Consider the following 20,775-nt stretch of genomic DNA (forward strand, 5'->3'; position numbering starts at 1 on the left):
ATTTGCTATATCCAGCTGCAGTTAAAAAAACTGACGACTGAAGTCTCATACAAAGACTAAAATCAAATTTACTTTAAAAAAAATCCATTTAAATACCTCTCTCCCAAGTTTTTTAATCTGTTAGGGTAGCGCTGCTACAGACAATATTATCAGAAATGTACAAACAGAGCAAGACTAAAGACCAGTAGAAAACAAGGTCTACACAACTGACATCTGTTTTTTGACAGTGGAGAGAACCAGGTAGCCAAAGGGCTGATATGGATACTATAATATACAAAGAGACAGACAGACAGATAGATGTGTGTGTGTGTGTGTGAGAGAGACAGAGAGAGAGAGAGAGACAAATTGCCCCCCCAGTCGGAAGAAAGAGGCTGACACAGTATGTTGGATAAACCGGGCTGCTTTATTAAAGATAACTTAATCAACTAGAACGGCAAGGGGTATAGGCCTAACAGGACAAGCCCTGGGGTCAACCACAGGACCCCGCCTTGTCCTTAGAGGGCGAGTCACCCTGCCCCCAGCACGAGCCCAATATTCTGGCTGGTGCTGAGCGGCCAGGCCCAAACGCCACCTCCACCTAGGCCAGCATCAATCCCTCTGGAAAGATCTGCCCTGGTGAGGCTTTGCTGTGATCTGCACTCCCCGCATTGAGCCGTACAGCCTATCTGCAGTTCATACGGACCACCTGCACCTACTGGTACAGGGCCATAGGTGCTCCCCTGAACAAACACTGTGGCCCATACCTCATCCTGCAGCTGTCAATGCCAAGCCTCTGCTTAGGCATTAGCGCCCACTGGACGGCCCAGAGCCAACCGCAACCCCAGCCTAATCTCTTCCAAAAAGGCTCGGTTACCCAATTCAGATAAATGCACACCATCCGGCCTATACAAGGCGGCATCCTCGACTGTATGGCCAGATGGGGGAGAAATATCTCTAAACCCCCCTCCATGACTTTCTGGAAGGCCCTATTGACCTTGTGCCTGGCGCGTTCTATCCCAGCAGGGGACAAAGCATACCGCCAGACTCTGTGTGGCAGAATTATTGACCACACCAACAGAACTCCTGGCCATCTCTGCTTAATGGCCCACATATCGTCCCATGCCTGCAATGAAAGGGCCTTCCCCTTCATAAACCTAATGTCATTACCACCAAGGTGGATGACCAAAATGTGTGGAGGAGGCACACTCCTCCGACGGAACAACAGTGGCATGATCCCTGGCCAACGCAGGCCGCGGCGACCCAGCCAGTCCATAGTCGCCCACTCACTAAGACCCAGCTGGGTGCCAACTGGCGATCTCCTGGCCTGGTGGGCAGCCCAAAAAAATCATACTGTGCCCGCAGATGAGGATTCGACGCCTCTCCCTACGAGCCACAGCACCTGAAAAACAGAAAAGAGTCACAACCCAGAAAATACATGCCAACCAGCAACATAACTACTACCTGCCCCCCCCCACGATCTCACTGAAAGGCCAGTGGGCGCACATATGACCTGTAGGCAGATGACCGCCAATGGCCCAACCACTGTATGGCCAGAGGGGTGTAGTCCATAGCTGCCGCGGTGCATGCGGCACCAATTCGGAACGAATGTGTAGCAAATTTAACCCCCCCTAACCCCAACTTTGCCAGTGCCTTACCGGTCACTGCCCAAAATTGGTATTTAGTTAGGGGGGAACCCCCACTATGGCGAAACAAGGGGCCATCGCCCTCTCCCTTGAGCGATATATACCACTCCAATGCAGTAACGGGGAAGATCTCCGGTGAACACACCGCCCAATTGTAATAACTGTGTCTCTCAGATGCTGGTCTGTCTTGGACTGCCTTACTGTCACCTGAGCTTACCCCCCTTCAAATTTGACATCCTTAGCCTGAAGCGCCCGTTCAGAGGTATCCTTTTTCAACTGCACCACCAACTCACTGATCTGCAGTGCGCCGAAAAAGGCCACCAAAGAGGCCGCATGAAAAAGTGCGGCCTTGAAGGAAGATAAACATACATCAGGCCAAACCCTATAAAGCCCCTTCAACACGGAAAGAGATATAGGCTGCCGAGCATTCAACCGTGGCCAGTGTTCCCTTGCCCAACCTTACAGCAACTTCCTAACTCTGAAGTCGCCAGTGCCCTCAGCAAGGCCCTGTGATTTACTTATAAATGACAGTGCAGCCAATTGTCCCTTAATTGACTTGAGCCCCAACCCTCTGCCCTTCTGATGAATGCAGAATTGCAATACGTGAGTCACCGGGACTGGCCAGCTATCCGGAAGCCCCGTCAGCTTCCTAAAAATCCGGAATTGCGCCACCGCCCTATCATAAGCTTTCTGAGTGCTTGGTGCCAGAGCTAATCAAATTGGCCTACTGGCTTCAGCTTCCCAAGCTGCCAAAGGTCCAGTGGCATTTGCGCTGGCTGCAGATCCACATCCGGAGCGAGCTGGCGAAAACGCTCGATCTGTTGACGAGATAGAGCATCCGCCACCCCATTGCACACTCCTGGAACATGCCTTGCCAGGAACAGAATGTTCAAACGAAGGCATCGCAACATGAATGCCTGAACAAGATTCATAACCATTGGAGACTTGGATGACAGGGAGTTGATAACATGTACAACAGCCATGTTATCACACCAGAAATGAACTGTGTGGTTGGCCAGCTGCTCTCCCCAAAGCCAAACCACCACTACAATGGGAAAGAACTCCAAAAAGGTGAGGTCCTGACAGAGTCCAGTGGCCAACCATGCAGCGGGCCACGGCTCAGCGCACCAGTGTTTCCGGAAATATACCCCAACACCAGTGGCCCCCACTGCATCAGAGGAAATTTGAAGCTCCGCTTCTATCTTCAAATCCTCCCGCCAAAATGAAATCCCATTAAAGGATTCCAAAAATTCCTCCCAAACCTCCAGGTCCCTCCGCATACCTGTGTTCATCCAAACTCTATGATGAGGAAACCTCAGGGACCCCATGGTGTCACATAGCTGCCTCAAGAAGGCTCTACCAGGCGCAACAACCTTGCATGCAAAGTTGAGGTGCCCCACTAACTGCTGCAACTCCAAAAGTGACACCTTGCGATGCTTCTTAAGAGATGCTAAACAAACCCTCAGACCCTCCACTTTATCTGCAGGCAGCCATGAAGTTTGCCGAATAGTGTCCAGCTCGATGCCTAAAAAGGTAATCACTGAGCTGGGCCCCTCTGTTTTTTCATGGGCCAACGGGACTCCTAGCTCCCCTGCCAGGTCCTCAAATGACTGTAACAACCTGGTGCATTGCCCAGACCCCGCCGGACCCACGAAAAGGTAGTCATCCAGGTAATGCACCATGTTGTTCAACCCAGACTTAATCCGAAGCGCCCATTCCACAAAGGAACTAAACCTCTCAAAAGCGGAGCAAGATACCGAGCATCCCATGGGTAGGGCCCTATCCATGTAATATTTTCTCTCAAAGGAGAAGCCCAGGAGATCAAAATCTTCCGGGTGTACTGGCAACAGGTGAAATGCTGACTTAATGTCGCATTTTGCCATTTCCGCCCCCACACCACAACCCCATACCACTTTGACCGCTTGGTCAAAGGAAGTATACCTAACCGAACAGAGAACATCCAGAATGGCATCGTTCACTGAGCCGCCCTTGGGGTATGACAAGTGGTGTATCAAATGGTATTCCCCTGGTGCCTTTTTTGGCACCACCCCTAAGAGAGACACCCTTAAATTAGGCACTGGCGGAGCGTCAAAGGGGCCAAGTACCCTCCCCTCCGAACATTCCTTGGCTATTTTTGCCCTAACCACGTGTTCCATCCCAACCACTGAACAAAGGTTAGGGGCCATATAAGGGACTCTAGGTCCCTGATAAGGAATCCTAAATCCAAAACTAAATCCCTCCAGTAAATAGGCCCTGTCGGCAACCAAGGGATAATTGCCCAACCACTGTCTAAGTACCTTCAGACATATGGGGCTGGGCCCCTTTTCCAGGCGGCTGCAGATTGCTCCCACCACCGGGGCACTTGGCATTCCCCTTGGTTTTTGACCTGCTGCAGGCTGAGAAGGCATGCAATCCTCTGCATAGCGGGCACTTGTGTTTGAATTTACAGGCTTTTCTAGCAACACATGCCCTTGGAGGTAAATTTCCAGCATAGAAGCCGTGGTTGAACTGACTGGCCCGCCGAACTGCGGGCACCAACCGTGTTCTGTTGCCTGTGCACCAAATGCCCACTATCTGCCCTATCACCTGTATTGGGCTTCACCAGGGACATCAACTGCAGCCAGAGCTGCTGATTAATTTGATCCCAGGGGAGACTGGGATTGACTGTGGCCCTCATTCTGAAGGCCTCATCATATTGCAACCACGCAGCCCCGACGAAGTCCATATATGCACGGTGCACTATGTCACAACCCGTAAAGGTTGCGCCCTTGCTATCACCCCTGCATAAATCAGGAAACCTGGCAGCCAATTGGCCCAAGTCCTGTCCACCTTTCTACGTTTCAGCTTCTCCTTCGCCTTGTCGTCTAGCTCCTCTTTGTCTTTCTTTTCTAGTTCTCTAAATAAGAAACTGAAAACGTCCACATATTCACCCCTCAGTATTTTCCCCCAGGTGGCCATTGCCAAATGATCACCCAAGGGAAATGTGGTGTCGCCATATGGCAGGACTTGGAACGGTATGGACCCATAAGGATTTGGTGGATAGTGCCACACACCCTAAGGATGCCCCGGCCATGCCCCTTGTTGCAGCAACTGCTGCTGCCCGCCCCACAGCAGCATGCCCAGCGCTGCCTGTGAAGTAGAAGTGCCTTGCGACGCCGGTGTAGCCACCGACTGCAAAGGGGGCTGTGAGGCAGAACCGACTGCGTTCTGGCTTTGAAGCGGGGTAGAAGGTGCACCCTAAGCGCAAGAAGATCCCGCCTGACTGTATTGCCCAGAAGGGGCCAACTGCCCAGGCGATGACACTGCCATACCCAGTGTATTGTGGATAACCAACAGCTGAGGGAGGCCCCATGGCCAAGTTGGAAGCTGATGTTGCAATGGGGACTTACCATTACCCCCGAAGGGGTAACAGCAACTGCCACCACCGTGATTGTCTCCACCACCGCCCCTCCTGCGCCAGGATCCACAGGCTCCCCACTGGGGGCCTCGTGTCCACCTCAGCTTCCAGGTCCAATTCCTGCTGCATATCCGAGCCGATGACTACGCCTTGTAACGCAGAAAGGCGAGCCAACACCTCCTTTTCAAAAATCAACTTGGACGAATGGCCTGTTGCCCTACGGCACCCTTCCCATGTGGGAGCCTCTAAAGCACCCCTCTGTTGCTCCAAAGCGTCCAGCTGTCCAATGATGGCCTGCTGTAGCTGGGCCTCCTCACCCAAGTCCTAGCTTGCTGCCCCCTCTTTCTAGCGGGCTGTTTTCCCTTAGAGGGGCCCTGACCCTTCTTGGGAGCCATCCCCCCTTACTAACCGCCCTTTTACCTGACCGCCCCTCAAGTAACCGAGCTCCCCACACACGGGCAACCAACGTTCTGAAATTAATATAAAAAGAGTGCCCTGACCTGGCTACTTGAACTCATCTTCCCCCGGGATTGACTCAGGTCATGAACAGAGTTTAGGACTGCAGGCCTGCAGCTTAACCACTCTGCACAACAAAACTGCTATATGTGTGCTTGTGGGGGGGCAGGCACCGGAACTAACCCCCACTACCCTATTAACCAACCAGAGGGGTGTGTGAGAGTGAGTACACACTCCTGCCCTCATGAGGGAGGGGTGAATAGGCCTCCGGCCTGGCTTCCGCACCCAATGACCCCTCTTCTGCCTACTCCCAAAAGCACCCCCCCCAACTTGCAGTCAGCTGGAACTCCTGCCCCCATGGGCGGGGAGGGGGGATGTGACTAGGCCACTTGCCTGGCGTCCGCGCAGAACAACCCCTCTCCAGCCTTCCTCTAAAAGCACCCCCCCAACTTGGCTCCGGCTAGAACACCAGCACTCAAGAGAAAAAACCGCCGCTCGCGCAGAAGCCGGCAACACCTCGCACGCGTCCTCCGATGGTGCTCGCACGCGCTGCTGCGCCCAGGCCCCTGCACGATCAAAGCAGCTCAACAGGTGCTCTCCCTCTGAGAGCCGAAGAACAAGTGTGTGGGTTTGGGCGGGGCCGGGGCCTTGATAGCTCCGACGCTACTCCCAACAAGACATCCCCGGATGCCTGAGATGACAGGGGCCAGCCTTCCCTCCTTCCGGGAGGGCAACAGCAGCCCCCAGCCTCTAGCCAGCAAAGCCGGCCTGGCTGGGAAGGGGCCGATCTTTTGTTGTAAGATGCAGAATGGCAAAACAGAATGCCAAGAGGAAAACAGGGACTAACCCTGATTGGTGTCCAGGATGTCCAACATGGTCACATTTGAATGTAAAAGAGGAAGATTTGTTTGGGTTTTTTTTTTTTAAATGTGGTATTAGACTGAATGAAAAGGGAGACAGTGCCACTTGGCTTGGCTGGACCCCACATGAAGCAAGACAGACAGTGTCTGAACTCAATGGGGCAATTTTCTCATGAGAGTTGCTGAATGTAACTATCTGCTGTATTTCCACCAACTTCTTCAGACTGTCACAGAAAATAAAAGATTCTAGTTTACTCTTTACTATGCAAATGACTTCTGAAAGGAAGGTAAAATAAATGGAGGGACTAGGATCTCTCCCTTTCTCACAGATCCACAGACTCACTGGGAACAGCCACATGGCTCTGCTGACTTGCCCTGCCCCCATTCAGCCTTGCTCCTCCTAAGATTTAAAGACATACACATCTTCCAAGTTTCCAAGGTTCTTTTATGCTTCCAAGCTTCTTCTAAGCCTTCCGAGGTGGAAAGTCACATCGTGGCTGTTGGGATGGGGCTTCTCCCTGCTGGCCAGCTGGCTGGTGGTGAGGAGGAGCCTACAAAACCAGGGATCCCCTGCTGGAACCTGGGGACTGGCAAGTCTAGACCACCCTGACAATCAGCACTGCACAACTGGATCATAGTTTTCCTGGGTTAAGAGTGCTATGGGTACAGAAGGGCAGGAAACTGAAGATGGGGAGAAAAGAAAGTTTTCTTTTCTTTCTTCAAATATATTAGAAGTAGGAAACCAGCCAGGGAGGCAGTGGGGCCCTTGGATGACCATGGGGTAAAAGGATTACTGAAGGAGGATAGGGAAATGGCTGAGAAGCTAAATGAATTTTTTGCCTCCGTCTTCACTGTGGAAGATGAGAACTTTTTGTCCACCCCAGAACCACTAATTTTGGAAGGGGTATTGAAAGACCTGAGTCAGATTGAGGTGACAAAAGAGGAGGTCCTACAACTGATAGACAAATTAAAAACTAATAAGTCACCGGGTCCGGATGGCATACATCCGAGAGTTCCGAAAGAACTCAAAATTGAACTTGTGGATCTTCTAACAAAAATCTGTAATCTTTCATTGAAATCTGCCTCCGTTCCTGAGGACTGGAAGGTAGCAAATGTCACCCCCATCTTTAAAAAAGGTTCCAGAGGAGATCCGGGAAATTACAGGCCAGTCAGTCTGACTTCAATACCGGGAACGTTGGTAGAAACCATTATCAAGGACAGAATGAGTAGGCACATTGATGAACACGGGTTATTGAGGAAGACTCAGCATGGGTTCTGCAAGGGAAGATCTTGCCTCACTAACCTGTTACATTTCTTTGAGGGGGTGAACAAACATGTGGACAAAGGAGACCCAATAGATGTTGTTTACCTTAACTTCCAGAAAGCTTTTGATAAAGTTCCTCATCAAAGGCTCCTTAGAAAGCTTGAGAGTCATGGAGTAAAAGGACAGGTCCTCTTGTGGATCAAAAACTGGCTGAGTAATAGGAAGCAGAGAGTGAGTATAAATGGGCAGTCTTCGCAGTGGAGGACGGTAAGCAGTGGGGTGCCGCAGGGCTCGGTACTGGGTCCCATGCTCTTTAACTTGTTCATAAATGATTTAGAGTTGGGAGTGAGCAGTGAAGTGGCCAAGCTTGCGGATGACACTAAATTGTTCAGGGTGGTGAGAACCAGAGAGGATTGTGAGGAACTCCAAAGGGATCTGTTGAGGCTGGGTGAGTGGGCGTCAACGTGGCAGATGCGGTTCAATGTGGCCAAGTGCAAAGTAATGCACGTTGGGGCCAAGAATCCCAGCTACAAATACAAGTTGATGGGGTGTGAACTGGCAGAGACTGACCAAGAAAGAGATCTTGGGGTCGTGGTAGATAACTCACTGAAAATGTCAAGACAGTGTGCGTTTGCAATAAAAAAGGCCAACGCCATGCTGGGAATTATTAGGAAGGGAATTGAAAACAAATTAGCCAGTATCATAACGCCCCTGTATAAATCGATGGTGTGGTCTCATTTGGAATACTGTGTGCAATTCTGGTCGCCGCACCTCAAAAAGGATATTATAGCATTGGAGAAAGTCCAGAGAAGGGCAACTAGAATGATTAAAGGGCTGGAGCACTTTCCCTATGAAGAAAGGTTGAAACGCTTGGGACTCTTTAGCTTGGAGAAACGTCGACTGCAGGGTGACATGATAGAGGTTTACAAGATAATGCATGGGATGGAGAAAGTAGAGAAAGAAGTACTTTTCTCCCTTTCTCACAATACAAGAACTCGTGGGCATTCGATGAAATTGCTGAGCAGACAGGTTAAAACGGATAAAAGGAAGTACTTCTTCACCCAAAGGGTGATTAACATGTGGAATTCACTGCCACAGGAGGTGGTGGCGGCCACAAGTATAGCCACCTTCAAGAAGGGTTTAGATAAAAATATGGAGCACAGGTCCATCAGTGGCTATTAGCCACAGTGTATGTGTGTATATAAATTTTTTTGCCACTGTGTGACACAGAGTGTTGGACTTGATGGGCCGTTGGCCTGATCCAACATGGCTTCTCTTATGTTCTTATGTTCTTAAAGGTAAGCTGGTTGGTGGATAGGAAAGAAAGGAGGCAGGAGTGAGGGACAGGCTACGGGAACTTTAAAAGAAGGGAAAGAATAAATAGTGGGGGAGAGGGGAATTCACCCCACAAGTCCTTGCGGGTTGTCACTTGTAAGCAAACAATTCTTGGTCTCATGGCTTTCAGAAATGTCATCATATGGAGGCAACAAGAAAAAGGCTGCAGGTAAGTAGGGCAATAACTCATTGTTATTTATTTGTTTTTATTTACTTGATTTATACCCTCCATCTCTCCCCAATGGGGATCGAAAGATGGTTTAAATATAATTCTTCTTCCCTCCTTACAATAATCCTTTGAAATCAGGATGAGAGTGCATTGGATGCTCTGCATTCTCATTGTTGTTGCTTGTGTGTCCCTGTTGCTTTTGGGGGTGCTTTTCTACATGTATTTTGCTCCCTCTTGTAGTTGTCAATATTACATCACTGTATGTCCAGCATAAACCCTGCAGTTTAAAACCACAAGTTTTTATGGCAAACATACACTGATGTAATATAAACTTGAGCCCTAGAGGAAGCAAAAATGCAGAAAAGTACTCCTCCCCCCGGAAGCAACAGGGACACATAAGCCACAAAAAGTTAGAATGAGGGAGAACTGTATAATTGCTTCAATTTGGATCTCTCCCAGAACCTATTCCAGCATTTTTAACCATTAAGCCATACTGACTATCAATGAGAAACTGGAGTATTGGGAGGGCAAATATTAAAAAAAACTGAGGACCTAATAATGAAAAAAAATGTTGAGAGATGTTCTGGCAGAGAAACAGCTGGTGACATTGAGTTACGTATAATTTTAGAATTGCAAGGAAAAAAGCACAAGATAGTACAGAATATCTCATCAAGATTCCAGCAATGAGACAAAAGTGATGAAAGAAAACCTTGGCCTGCAATTATTCAATAGTGGTTGTATGCATTTAACTAAAATCACAAATGACTATCATGCACCAAAAATCCTAAAGAACAAGATAAAAGCGGAAATGGTCTCTGACTGAGTAACCCAAAATACAGCTAATGTTTCCACATACAGTACTGCTGCAAGAAAATATGGGATTCATTTTAAGCAACTATGATTTTCTAAACAGAGTGATATTCAACCTTCACTTAACACTCAAAGATATTTTTAATGAACAAAACACAAGTAAATACAAACTGATAATGATTAAAATGGATAAAAAACAAACATACGTTCATGTTATTCTTGTGCATGTCACAACTTAACGAGCGCACAATAAAAACAGATTCACAGACAAGGAACTAGTTGAATGATGCAAACATAATGCAATATAATAAAAGAGAGAATATCTGATGGAACATGCATCTGGATAAGCAGATCATCTTTAATGTTGGAAATTTCCATGGTTATATCTTCCAAAGATATACCTGAGCTTGTAATTGTAGCATTCACAAAAGGGAGGTTTGTGGTTTCTTAAAGCTTGTAACATTTGTTACAGGACAAGCTGGGGACTTGCAAATTTCACAGAAGAGGCAAATACTACACTGGCCCCACCTCTTTTTTTCAGCCCCCTTATCTTGTTTTTCCTCAGTCCTCCCCTCACCATTTCTCTATCTCATTCAGATTTTCTTCTTCCCATTTCCCCCCTCATTTTCCCATTGCTAGGTATGCTGGTCTGCACATGGATGGTGATTCTGCAAAACACTTGTGGTCTCACTTGTAGGTATGACACCAAACAGCACAGTACCCTGAGATACATTAAATCCCTAGAGACTCTGTTTTGCACAAACATGCACACCCAGATGAGGTTGCCAGCCTCTGGGTGGGACTTGGAGTTCTCCCAGAAATGCGGCCAAGACTCACCTGAAGGGGCCGGATTGCTGTGTGGGCAGGGGAGGGCTGGGGGAGGTCCCCCTCCCCTTGTTCCAGCTGGGGAATGGCGGGAGCCTCAGGCGACCGTGCTGGCTGGCCCTGTGTCATCTGGGGAGGCCAGCTGGCTGGTCAGTTTGAATTTTGGTGGGCCCCACGTAATGGTGATGTGGAGCCTGCCCAGGGTTATTTAAAGTTGCACTGCTGGTGAGTTTGGCAGTGCGATCATTTGGGGTAAGCAATTTAATAACAAACAGGTAACATTTTGGTGTGACAATCAAGCAGTGGTGAGTGTTCTCAATCACCAGACGTCTCGCTCTGAACGGGTTATGCACCTTGTATGAAAGTTTGTTCTCACCTGCCTTGATGGTAATATTTCTTTCACAGCAAAGTATGTTGCAGGTATCAATATCGCACTAGCTTGCTTTCAGGAGGAAAGGATCTGGAAGCTGGCACTCAACACGAGGAGGGACCCAGACCCATTCCTGGAGGATTTTTGGAGCATTGGGAATGCATAATTTGGCAGGGAGTACTTCAGTCCATTGCCCCTTCCACCTGCAGATCTTTCCTTAAGTCCTACAGAGCCTTCCATTTGTTTTGTAATTCCACCTGGTTGGGGTGCAGCCCCCCTTTCTCTGAGCAGGTGTTATGTTATTTGGCGCACCTTAGGAGTCACGGCCTGTCACCAAAGATCTTGAATGTGCATTTGGCTGCTATTTCCTGTTTCAGTAAGGCTGGTGGGTTTCTGGACCCTTGTAAGTCCTTTGCTGCCAGGCGAGCCTTGGAGGGGCAGAAGAGGTCCACTCTTTCTGCCCCTGATTCACACAGGCCTATCACTGAGAAAGTACTGTGTGATGTTTTACAGGTATTGCCAGAAATATGTTGGTCTGAATATGAGGCTATCCTGCTTAAAGCAGCATTTACAATGGCATTTTTTGGAACCTTTTGATGTGGGGAGCTATGTTCCCCCTCTCGGCGTAGTTCCAATGGTTGCCCCCTTTCATTTAGGGATGTGAATATAGTTGACCCTAGACTCCTCATAGTTTTGCACTGGTCTAAGATTGATCAATGGGGAAAGGATTCCTTAATTACTTTGGCTTTGGCCCCGCCTGGCACCCCTTGCCCAGTAGCTAATATCCGTGAGTATTTGGCTGTTCGTCCTCCTGTCCGTGGTGCATTCTTTATACATAACAATGGATCCTGTCTATCTAGGGTTGCAAAGTCCAATTCAAGAAATATCTGGGGACTTTGGGGGTGGAGCCAGGAGACTTTGGGGGTGGAGCCAGGAGACTTTGGGGGTGGAGCCAGGAGACATTGGGGGCTGAGCCAGGAACAAGGGTGTGACAAGCATAATTGAACTCCAACAAGGGAGTTTCAGCCATCACATTTAAAGGGACAGCACACCTTTTAAATGTCTTTCTTCCATAGGAAATAATGAAGGATAGGGGCACCTTCTTTTGGGGCTAATAGAACTGGACCCCCTGGTCCAATAGTTTTGAAACTTGGAGGGTATTTTGGGGAGAGGCACTAGATAGTATACTGAAAATTTGGTGCCACTACCTCAAAAAATAGCTCCCCCAGAGCCCCCGAAACCTCCAGATCAATTCCCCATTATACCCTATGAGAAATATTCCACATAGGGAATAATGAAGACGTTTCCCTCTCCTCCACCCCCCCCCCCCTCGCAAATCTGATGTAGGGGATTGGCTCTCTACTCACCAGCCAGCTTCTTCACAGACACAGAAAGTTGAAGCCTTTCACCACCTCCGGAGGTGCAAAGGCACATGGTCCTTTAGGGTGGGGCAGGAAGCAGCCTGGGAAAGCTCCGGCTGCTGCGATGGAGCTGGGTGGGAAGGGGAGGGGCAAGGAGAAGCTGCTGTGATCCGAGGTGAGAAGGGAAGGGAGGAGGAGAAGCATCAGGGATCGGTGGGAAGGGGAGAGGAGAAGCTGCTGGGATCTAGGCTGCGTGGGAAGGGCCACCATTCCCCCCGCTTTCTGGATTTTTGCCGAGTGGGGGGAGGAGGCTCCAAATCGGGGGTCCCCTGCCCAGGCGGGGGATTTGGGAAGCCTATGTCTATCTAGATACCAATTTGCAAGTGTGTTGCGTAAATACTTAGCAGGATTGGGGCTCCCATCATCAGTACACACTCTTTTAGAATTGGAGCTGCTACTACTGCCTCTGATTTGGGCCTTTCTGAAAGGAAAATCCAGTCCATTGGCTGCTGGCGCTCTGCCTCTTTCCACTCTTATATACGTCCACACTTGGCTTAATGGTTTTACTTCCTTTAATCTGTACAGGTCAGCCTAAGACGGTCTGGATTGTTGGGCAAAGTATTGTCTACTGGGCTGGTCAGTATGTCACCACTTCTGGTTGGGGTGAATCCCTGGTTTGTAATCAATAAAAAACTGTGGCCTGATTTTATTCCAAAAAAGATGTGTGGTGTTGTTTTTGTGGATCTCCATAAAACCTCTCCTTACTAAGCCCTGCACCTGCAATTGCAACTGATCTTCAGACTACGGAGATCAATTCCCTGGGAGGAAATGGCAGCTTTGGAAGGCAGATTTTTTTTTCATGGCATCACATCACCACTGAGCTTTCTCCCCTCTCCCAGTTCTGCCATCCCCAAACACTGCCCCCAGATTTCCAGAACACTCCCAAGCTGGAGTTGGCAACCCTATGACTCATGATCTTGTTACTCCGGTGAACATTTTATCAGTTATTGGTAAAACTTCTGCAAATCACCCAGATGCAAGTATTATTACATTTGGAGAAAAGATGATGTGGAATGTAATGAGACGTATTTTGCTAGCAGTCGTTTTAATGAAGTTCAAGGGTTTATCACAGGGTCTGCAAGAATGTACAACATTAGTCATTCAGTTATGACTAACTTTTAGCAACAGATTGGTCCCCTGTGGTATTCCATGTAATAATAAAATGCATGAGTGGATCAGTGATTTGCTTTAATATAATTTCCACTTAATGTGATTAATATAGTGCAGCGTGATCAGAACAGCATGGTATTCATATTATCACTACTAGGCATGTGCCATTACAAATATCACAAAGATAAAACAGTGATTGAAATGTCCAGAACCCTTTCCCCTGTACATTAAGGGCAACATTGCTTATTACTTAGATAATTAACATATTAATGATGGCCATTTTGCTATGCAAGGCTGTACATATATCATTATGGTTTTATTTTCAAGCTATAAGGCAGCTGGGAGATTCGTATCAATGAGAGATATTCTCTTGCCTTTCCATCATCTGAGTATGGGGCAAACATCTACTACAACCCATCATAAAACTGGCATAGCATGAATCGTAAAGGAATATAAAAATGTATCAATTAAATGTTGTTACTTAAGAAAATAACATCAGCCATGCTGTTATCAGTCCAGCCTCCTGTCTCACACAGAGGCCAATTGGTTGTCCTGAAGAATGGAGGCCACTACTACAAAGGTAAAAGTAGTCCCCTGTGCAAGCACCAGTCATTTCCGACTCTGAGGTGACGTCACATCACGACATTCTCACAGCAGACTTTTTTATGGGATGGTTTGCCATTGCTTTCCCCAGTCATCTACACTTTCCCTCCAGCAAGCTGGGTACTGACTTCAGAAGGATGGAAGGCTGAGTCAACCTTGAGCAAGCTACCTGAACCCAACTTCCGCTGGGATCGAACTCATGTCATGAGCAGAGAGCTCGGACTGCAATACTGCAGCTTTACTATTCTGCGCCACTCTGCGCCATTTTAAGCACAAATAAAAGCCAAGCAGAACTGCATTACTAAAAGCAAATTAACAGTGTCATTTCAAGCAGAGCTATACTTTTCTATGTTCATTGACTTCACTGAAAGTGTGTAATTCTGCTTAGGATGGCACTGTGGGTACAACTCTTTGCTTTGCTGTGAATTCACAAGGCAGGGATAGATAATGCATTCTTTCTTACCACCACCCCCCCCCACCAAATGTGGGGATAATAACAATGGCCTAACTTACAGCAAAGTTCATTGTAAAGTCTACAGGATGAACAATTAAAGTACTATATCAATAGCAGGTATTATTAGGGTCTGAAACTATTTAATCATGACTCCACTGCATGCAATACGCTGAAATCATTCTGTTGAATTGACCCACTACATTAAGGTACTAGTGACCCACTGTCTTATCCCAGGTGGGGGAATGTATGGAAGGAGTGGATGCAATTTGATATCACCTTCTGCAGAATATGACTTCTTTTTAAGATTGTCATATTGTTTTAGTTGTATGAATTAATTTTAACTCTGTATATTTATTAATTGTTGTTCCTCACCCTTAGCCCATTGAAGGAAGGGTGGGTTATAAATTGAAAATATAAATAAATCATTTTCTTGAAATTAAACTGCACACAAGATTATGAACAATACGCTTCTTGGTAAGCATCCCCAAAAGAGAGAAGATGCTATTGAAGGATAACTTGGACAAAGTTGCCTAATCAAGAAATTCTAGAGGCAGGAGGGATTAAGAATTCTGGATACTGCAATGCAATGAGGCTGCTGGTGAGTCAGAAACTGTTCAGAAAAGAGACAAAGATTTTAGGAAACAAAATGATACGAAGAGAGGCTACAGCTATATTTAGTCTTTTTAAAAAAGCAAAACAGAAGGGCGGCACATGCTAGCAATTTTCAGGTTATGTAAACACAGTTCATAAAGGTGTTGAGGGGCATTCAGCCAGATGGAACAGTAATTGCTTACAAAAATAGGAGCATCGAGTAAGGGTAAACATGATGAAAAATTTTGTAACTCAGAGCAATATGTGCTCTCAAACCAATGTCTTTTGTAGAGAGACTGCAGAATCACATATGCCCAGGATGAGCATCACCTGATGCATAAAAGGGAGATGAGGATAGAGTTAGCAGGAAGCCTTGAGGACTGATTTTCCTGGCTGAAACTAAATTCTCAGCCTGATTCACTTTACTGCCAATTGGAATGTATCAAAATAGCTCATAGAAACAGTGGGAGAGTAAGAAGGGATTACTCAGCATATCTGAAATAGCGCTGAGAATAGGAAAGCGCACAGTTGGATTCCTTTCCTCAGGGCTTTTATTGTTTTTTAGCAGGAACTCCTTTGCATATTAGGCCACACACCCCTGAGGTAGCCAATCCTCTTGGAGCTTACAGTAGGCCCTGTACTAAGAGCCCTGTAAGCTCCTGGAGGACTGGCTACATCAGGGGTGTGTGGCCTAATATACAAAGGAGTTCCTGCTACGAAAAAAGCCCTGCCTTTTGTTATTTGAAGAAGCTGAATGGTAGAGTAGATTAGAAGGTTCTCATGGGTGAATGGGTAGGTTCACACTTCCAGTGGATGGTGCAATCAGATGTCTAAATGCTGTAGCCAGGGAAGCCTGAGTTATCAAGCCAGCCAACCAGGCAAAGACCACAGCAAAAATAGAGTGAATGGTAATATAGATGGCAGGGAGAGAGGCAGGGTCAGGTTGCAACCTGCCATCCACAGTAGAGGAACAAACCCCCGGGACAGCCCATGGGTCTGGCCCAGGACCAGTGCAACAGGACAAGGATGGCTGAAGACTGCAGCTGCTGTTGGAGGGGATGGTATTTTCCTGGGCATTGGGATGCTGTGGTGGGGGTGGACCCTATCCCAGGAGTGAGTCCAAATTCTAGGGCAACCTTTAAAAGAGATGGTCTGGAGAAGCCTGGGGTGAGTGAAGTAAGGCTGGACTGGGTCAGCAGAGCTCTGAGGAAGGAAATTTCCTGAGCAGACAGGACAGTGAGGAGCCCTCTGTATACACACCTGGTGAAGAACTGATTAAAGACTGCATGCTTGGAACCTGCCTGGAGTGATGTTAGTGACTATAAGAGATAGACTATAAGAACATAAGATGAGATGGACTATAAGAACATAAGAGAAGCCATGTTGAAGCAGGTCAATGGTGCATCTAGTCCAACACTCTGTGTCAGACAGTGATTAAAACACGGGTTACCAACATCCTACCCCAAATCTTCTGCACTCCCCACTGCTTCAGGTAGCCCAGGGCTTTCCCACATTTCAAAAATCTCTTTTTGACTTGCTAGCTTTCCATGAAGTTTTGACAATGGGTAATATTTAAATGTCCCATTCCCTGCCCTGCCATCCAAAATGGTACAATGCACAAGGAGCTGTATATAATATTTTGGAATGCGGACATTGTTCTAAGTTGTTGTTTTTTTTAAATGAGAAACTTATTTTGCATTCAGAAATATTTTATCCTCCGACCTAGACTGTAATTTATTGAAAAAAACTTGACACATTTTTAGCTTGTGTTCTGCAAATATCAGAAGTATTTTCATATACTCATTCGCATCAAATAGAAATATACAGTCATATTTATTTAAAAAGTCAAAACTGCTGCAAATAATCTCCAGCTGTCCACTGATTTTCTGTAGATACCACCAGTGACATTCTATGGCACAGATATATGGCATGATAGACTCTGGCTTATTAATAAATGTGAAGGATCCTTGGCTTTTCCTCTCCTACAGAATTAAATCAAGAATACAAGGGCCCTGCAGAAACCATGCAAACCACAAAATAAATATTTATAATAAAAAGGTACTACAATGAAGATTCTCTTCCCATAAAAAACTTGAAACACCAACAAACAGTGCAATGTTCTATCTAATGAGACACAATGTCAACTTTACATTTCTTAGCCGTCAGTGGAGAGAGAGAGAGAGAGAGAGAGAGAGAGAGAGAGAGGATGTACATTACATAAGGATCTATATCAGAAAATAAATAGGTTATTCACTCTGTCACATGACTCATAGGCCAAACCTCCTAAAACAAATTATTTATTAGGACAGATTTTTTTAAAAAAAAAAATCAATGTTTTTTAAAAGACATAACTAGGTCTTCTGAAAAACTTTATGCCACAGCAGCAGTTTCTGAGACACTTGTTGAACAACATGTTACAAAGAACACAGGCTGCTGCCCTCTATCAAGTTCACTCTCTAGTTTTGCAACATATGATTTAACTTGCCACATAACCTGATTGATGACCCAATGAACATTTCATCACTTGAGCCAGTGGTGATCAGTGATGGGGAGTGTGTGTGGAGAAATGCACACCATGATGCTGTTAGGGTCATGTTCAGATTTACAGGAGAGATGATGTACTTTTTGAGGATATTTCCCTACTGCCATGTTGTCTCTCAGCCACAGAACCAGCCAAATCATTCAAGAGGCAAAAAATAAGTTTCTTCTAATCCTCTGAGATGAAGAAACATCAACAGGAGAACATCTTGAGAAGTGTAGTTGGAATGCCTTTGACCCCTTTATGACATGGCTCCCACTGCCAGCCCACTCATCATGTGAAATTCACCTCTGATACAGTTAAAAGGTGAAGACTGCCTAAAGAAGCCAACCTTGCTCAGGACATAAATCAAAATAACTGAACTTGAACTGCAAAATGCAACAGCAAGTGAGTACTCTACAAAAGGCCCAGATAGCATGGAGGAGAAGCTGATAGTTCTTCAGCTGGCAGCTTGGTGTCATCTCTCAGATGGCAAGTGCATGGATGCTATCGCCAACAAAATAGCTGGAGCTGTGAGCCTGATCTAAGCAACTAAGTCTGTTATCTGGGGCAGACAGAACACCATTGTGGAATCCATAGCAGACAGACAGCAGTCAGTGATGCCAACAGAAGAAAAGGTGCAAATCTGATATGGAACTGCTGTTTTGGATGCACACTGAGTGGAATCCAGATGACTTGTTGCTCAATCTCACCCAGGAAAAGGAAACGTCCCCTGTGCAAGCACCAGTCGTTTCTGACTCTGGGGTGATGTTGCTTTCACAGTGTTTTTACGGCAGACTTTTTACAGGGTGGTTTGCTATTGCCTTCCCCAGTCATCTACACTTCCCACCACCCGCCCCCCCAGCAAGCTGGGTACTCATTTTACCGACCTCAGAAGGATGGAAGGCTGAGTCAACCTTGAGCCGGCTACCTGAAAACCCAGCTTCCATCAGGGATTGAACTCAGGTCGTGAGCAGAGCTTAGGACTGCAGTACTGCAGCTTTAACACTCTGCACCACGGGGCTCCTGGTCAATCTCACCCAACCCCCTCTTTATTACAACCTCAATCACAAGTGGCTTTTCTGTGTGAAGGTTCCAGGCTAGTTTTTGGTTGTCAAAAGGGACACCCTTTCTTCCTTTTTCACGTATGGAACAGCTAGTTGAATCAAACCCACCCTTCCTAATGTACAATTCTGCCCTAAATACTCTCCTATGATCTAATATTTTGTATGGAGTGCTTGTAGCAGAAATAAATGTGGTGTCTTAGCTGTCTAAGCTTTCAGTTCCAACCGTTCTGTCCACAATAGATTCTCCCTTCAATAAAAGCCAGGGGAAACAGTGCAGTACTTACCGGATCTTTTTTTACCAGGCCTGGTTCAGACACGACAGCGATGAGGTAGGCGAGTGTAAACACAGAGTTAAGAACATAAGAAAAAAACAAATTCTTGTGCAGAGTTATCCTTTGACAGCTGAGGCTCCTGAAAGATAAGCACCACAAATTGTAAATTAGTGTTTTGATTCTGATGTCACTTTGTTACAAGAACATGCTGGCAACAGTCTTTGGAGAATGCAAACTGGCAACAGGCAGCTGCAAAACACATGGCTGGCACTGAAGCCCTGGAAGCTAGCAAAGGGTTGTGGTTTTCTGTTTTATTTACACCTGTTTCCCACATCACATTGTAAAGACCTCATAGTCTGCATTCTGAACCTTGTACATAATGGGCCAAAAATATACCCTACAGTAAGTGAGAACGTATATATATACAAATGATGAACTGTGGGATTACTATTCTGTGAGGACATGTCCTTTGGAACACTGAAATGAAAATGATACAATGCGGGAAGAATGGGTAATCAGAAGAGCTGAAGAACCTTGACCTGGAATTTCCCTGGATGTCAGGAGGATACTTGGATCCACATTATGCATGGTTTTGATTCCTCCTTGGATGATACAGCAAGAGACTGCTTCCTGTTTAATTATGGTCCAAATTATCAAGTAAATGGGGTATTTTTCATGATTTCCACATTTTGGAGCCAAATTTCTACTAGAACTAATCACAATTTTTGTAGCATTATATCATTGTCTTGGTGCTGCATATTCTCAGGTCCACAGGCACAGTTCTTCCTTAGCTCTGATTGTTCTGATTCAGTATCTAGTGCGTGGAGAGCCAATACTTACATACCGGCAGTTATGTACAAAGTCACATGACAAGCCAGTACAAGTAGTGTCATTCTTAATTTAAAGCTGAAGGATGTGAAAATCCCACACAACATAACATAAAATGTTTTTTTTTCTCATTACAACTGTCCTTTTTCATATATTCAATTTATAAAGGTGTAAACAAATGAAGTAAATAAGCAAACAAAATGCCCAGCATAAGAATCAGCTTTGCACAGGGAGATTCTCTTCCCCCATGAATGCATACAGTCATGTGAACTGGAAGCACACATGTATAAATTATCATAAATTTATATCTGTATTTTCAAACTAATGGCATTAAGTTACTCAGAAGAAGGCACAGCCTTGCAGATGTGATCACATGGATCCATGCCCTGGCTACCATGAGACTAGACTACTGAATGCACCCTACATGGATGTGCCCATGAAGGCAACTCAGACATCCAAGCTTGTTTACTACTGGGAGCTGGGCAGAGTATACAAGTTGCAAACATTCTGCAGTCACGCCATTGGTTACCGGTCAGTTACTAGTTTCTGTTCATGCTATTGGTTGTCACTTGCAAAACCCTTCATGGCGTTGGATCCATGTATCTTCATGCCCACCTCTCCTGCTCTGCTCTGCCACAACAGCAAAGTCTTCTGAAGGCACCAACTTGCAAATGAACAAGGCTTACAGCTGCCTGTAAGTGGGCATTCTCTGCTGCAGCTTCCATCTTGAGGAATAGCTTGCATGAGAAGTCAGAAAAACTACCACATTTCTATCATTATGCAGTTTCTGTAATACAAATTGT

The 20,775-nt window shown here is 46.2% G+C and overlaps 1 protein-coding gene across 1 annotated transcript in view; it reads right to left on the bottom strand.

Moving 5' to 3' along the window:
- The window catches only part of CALCR (calcitonin receptor), a 104,638-nt gene that overhangs the window by 44,869 nt on the left and 38,994 nt on the right, over positions 1-20,775 (bottom strand). The window contains exon 6 of the mRNA XM_060248495.1: positions 19,157-19,283. Coding sequence (XP_060104478.1) covers positions 19,157-19,283 — 127 coding nt within the window. The remainder of the gene's footprint in view (positions 1-19,156; positions 19,284-20,775) is intronic.

This window comes from Heteronotia binoei, chromosome 10, assembly GCF_032191835.1.
Source record: "Heteronotia binoei isolate CCM8104 ecotype False Entrance Well chromosome 10, APGP_CSIRO_Hbin_v1, whole genome shotgun sequence".
Taxonomy (NCBI): Eukaryota; Metazoa; Chordata; class Lepidosauria; order Squamata; family Gekkonidae; genus Heteronotia; species Heteronotia binoei.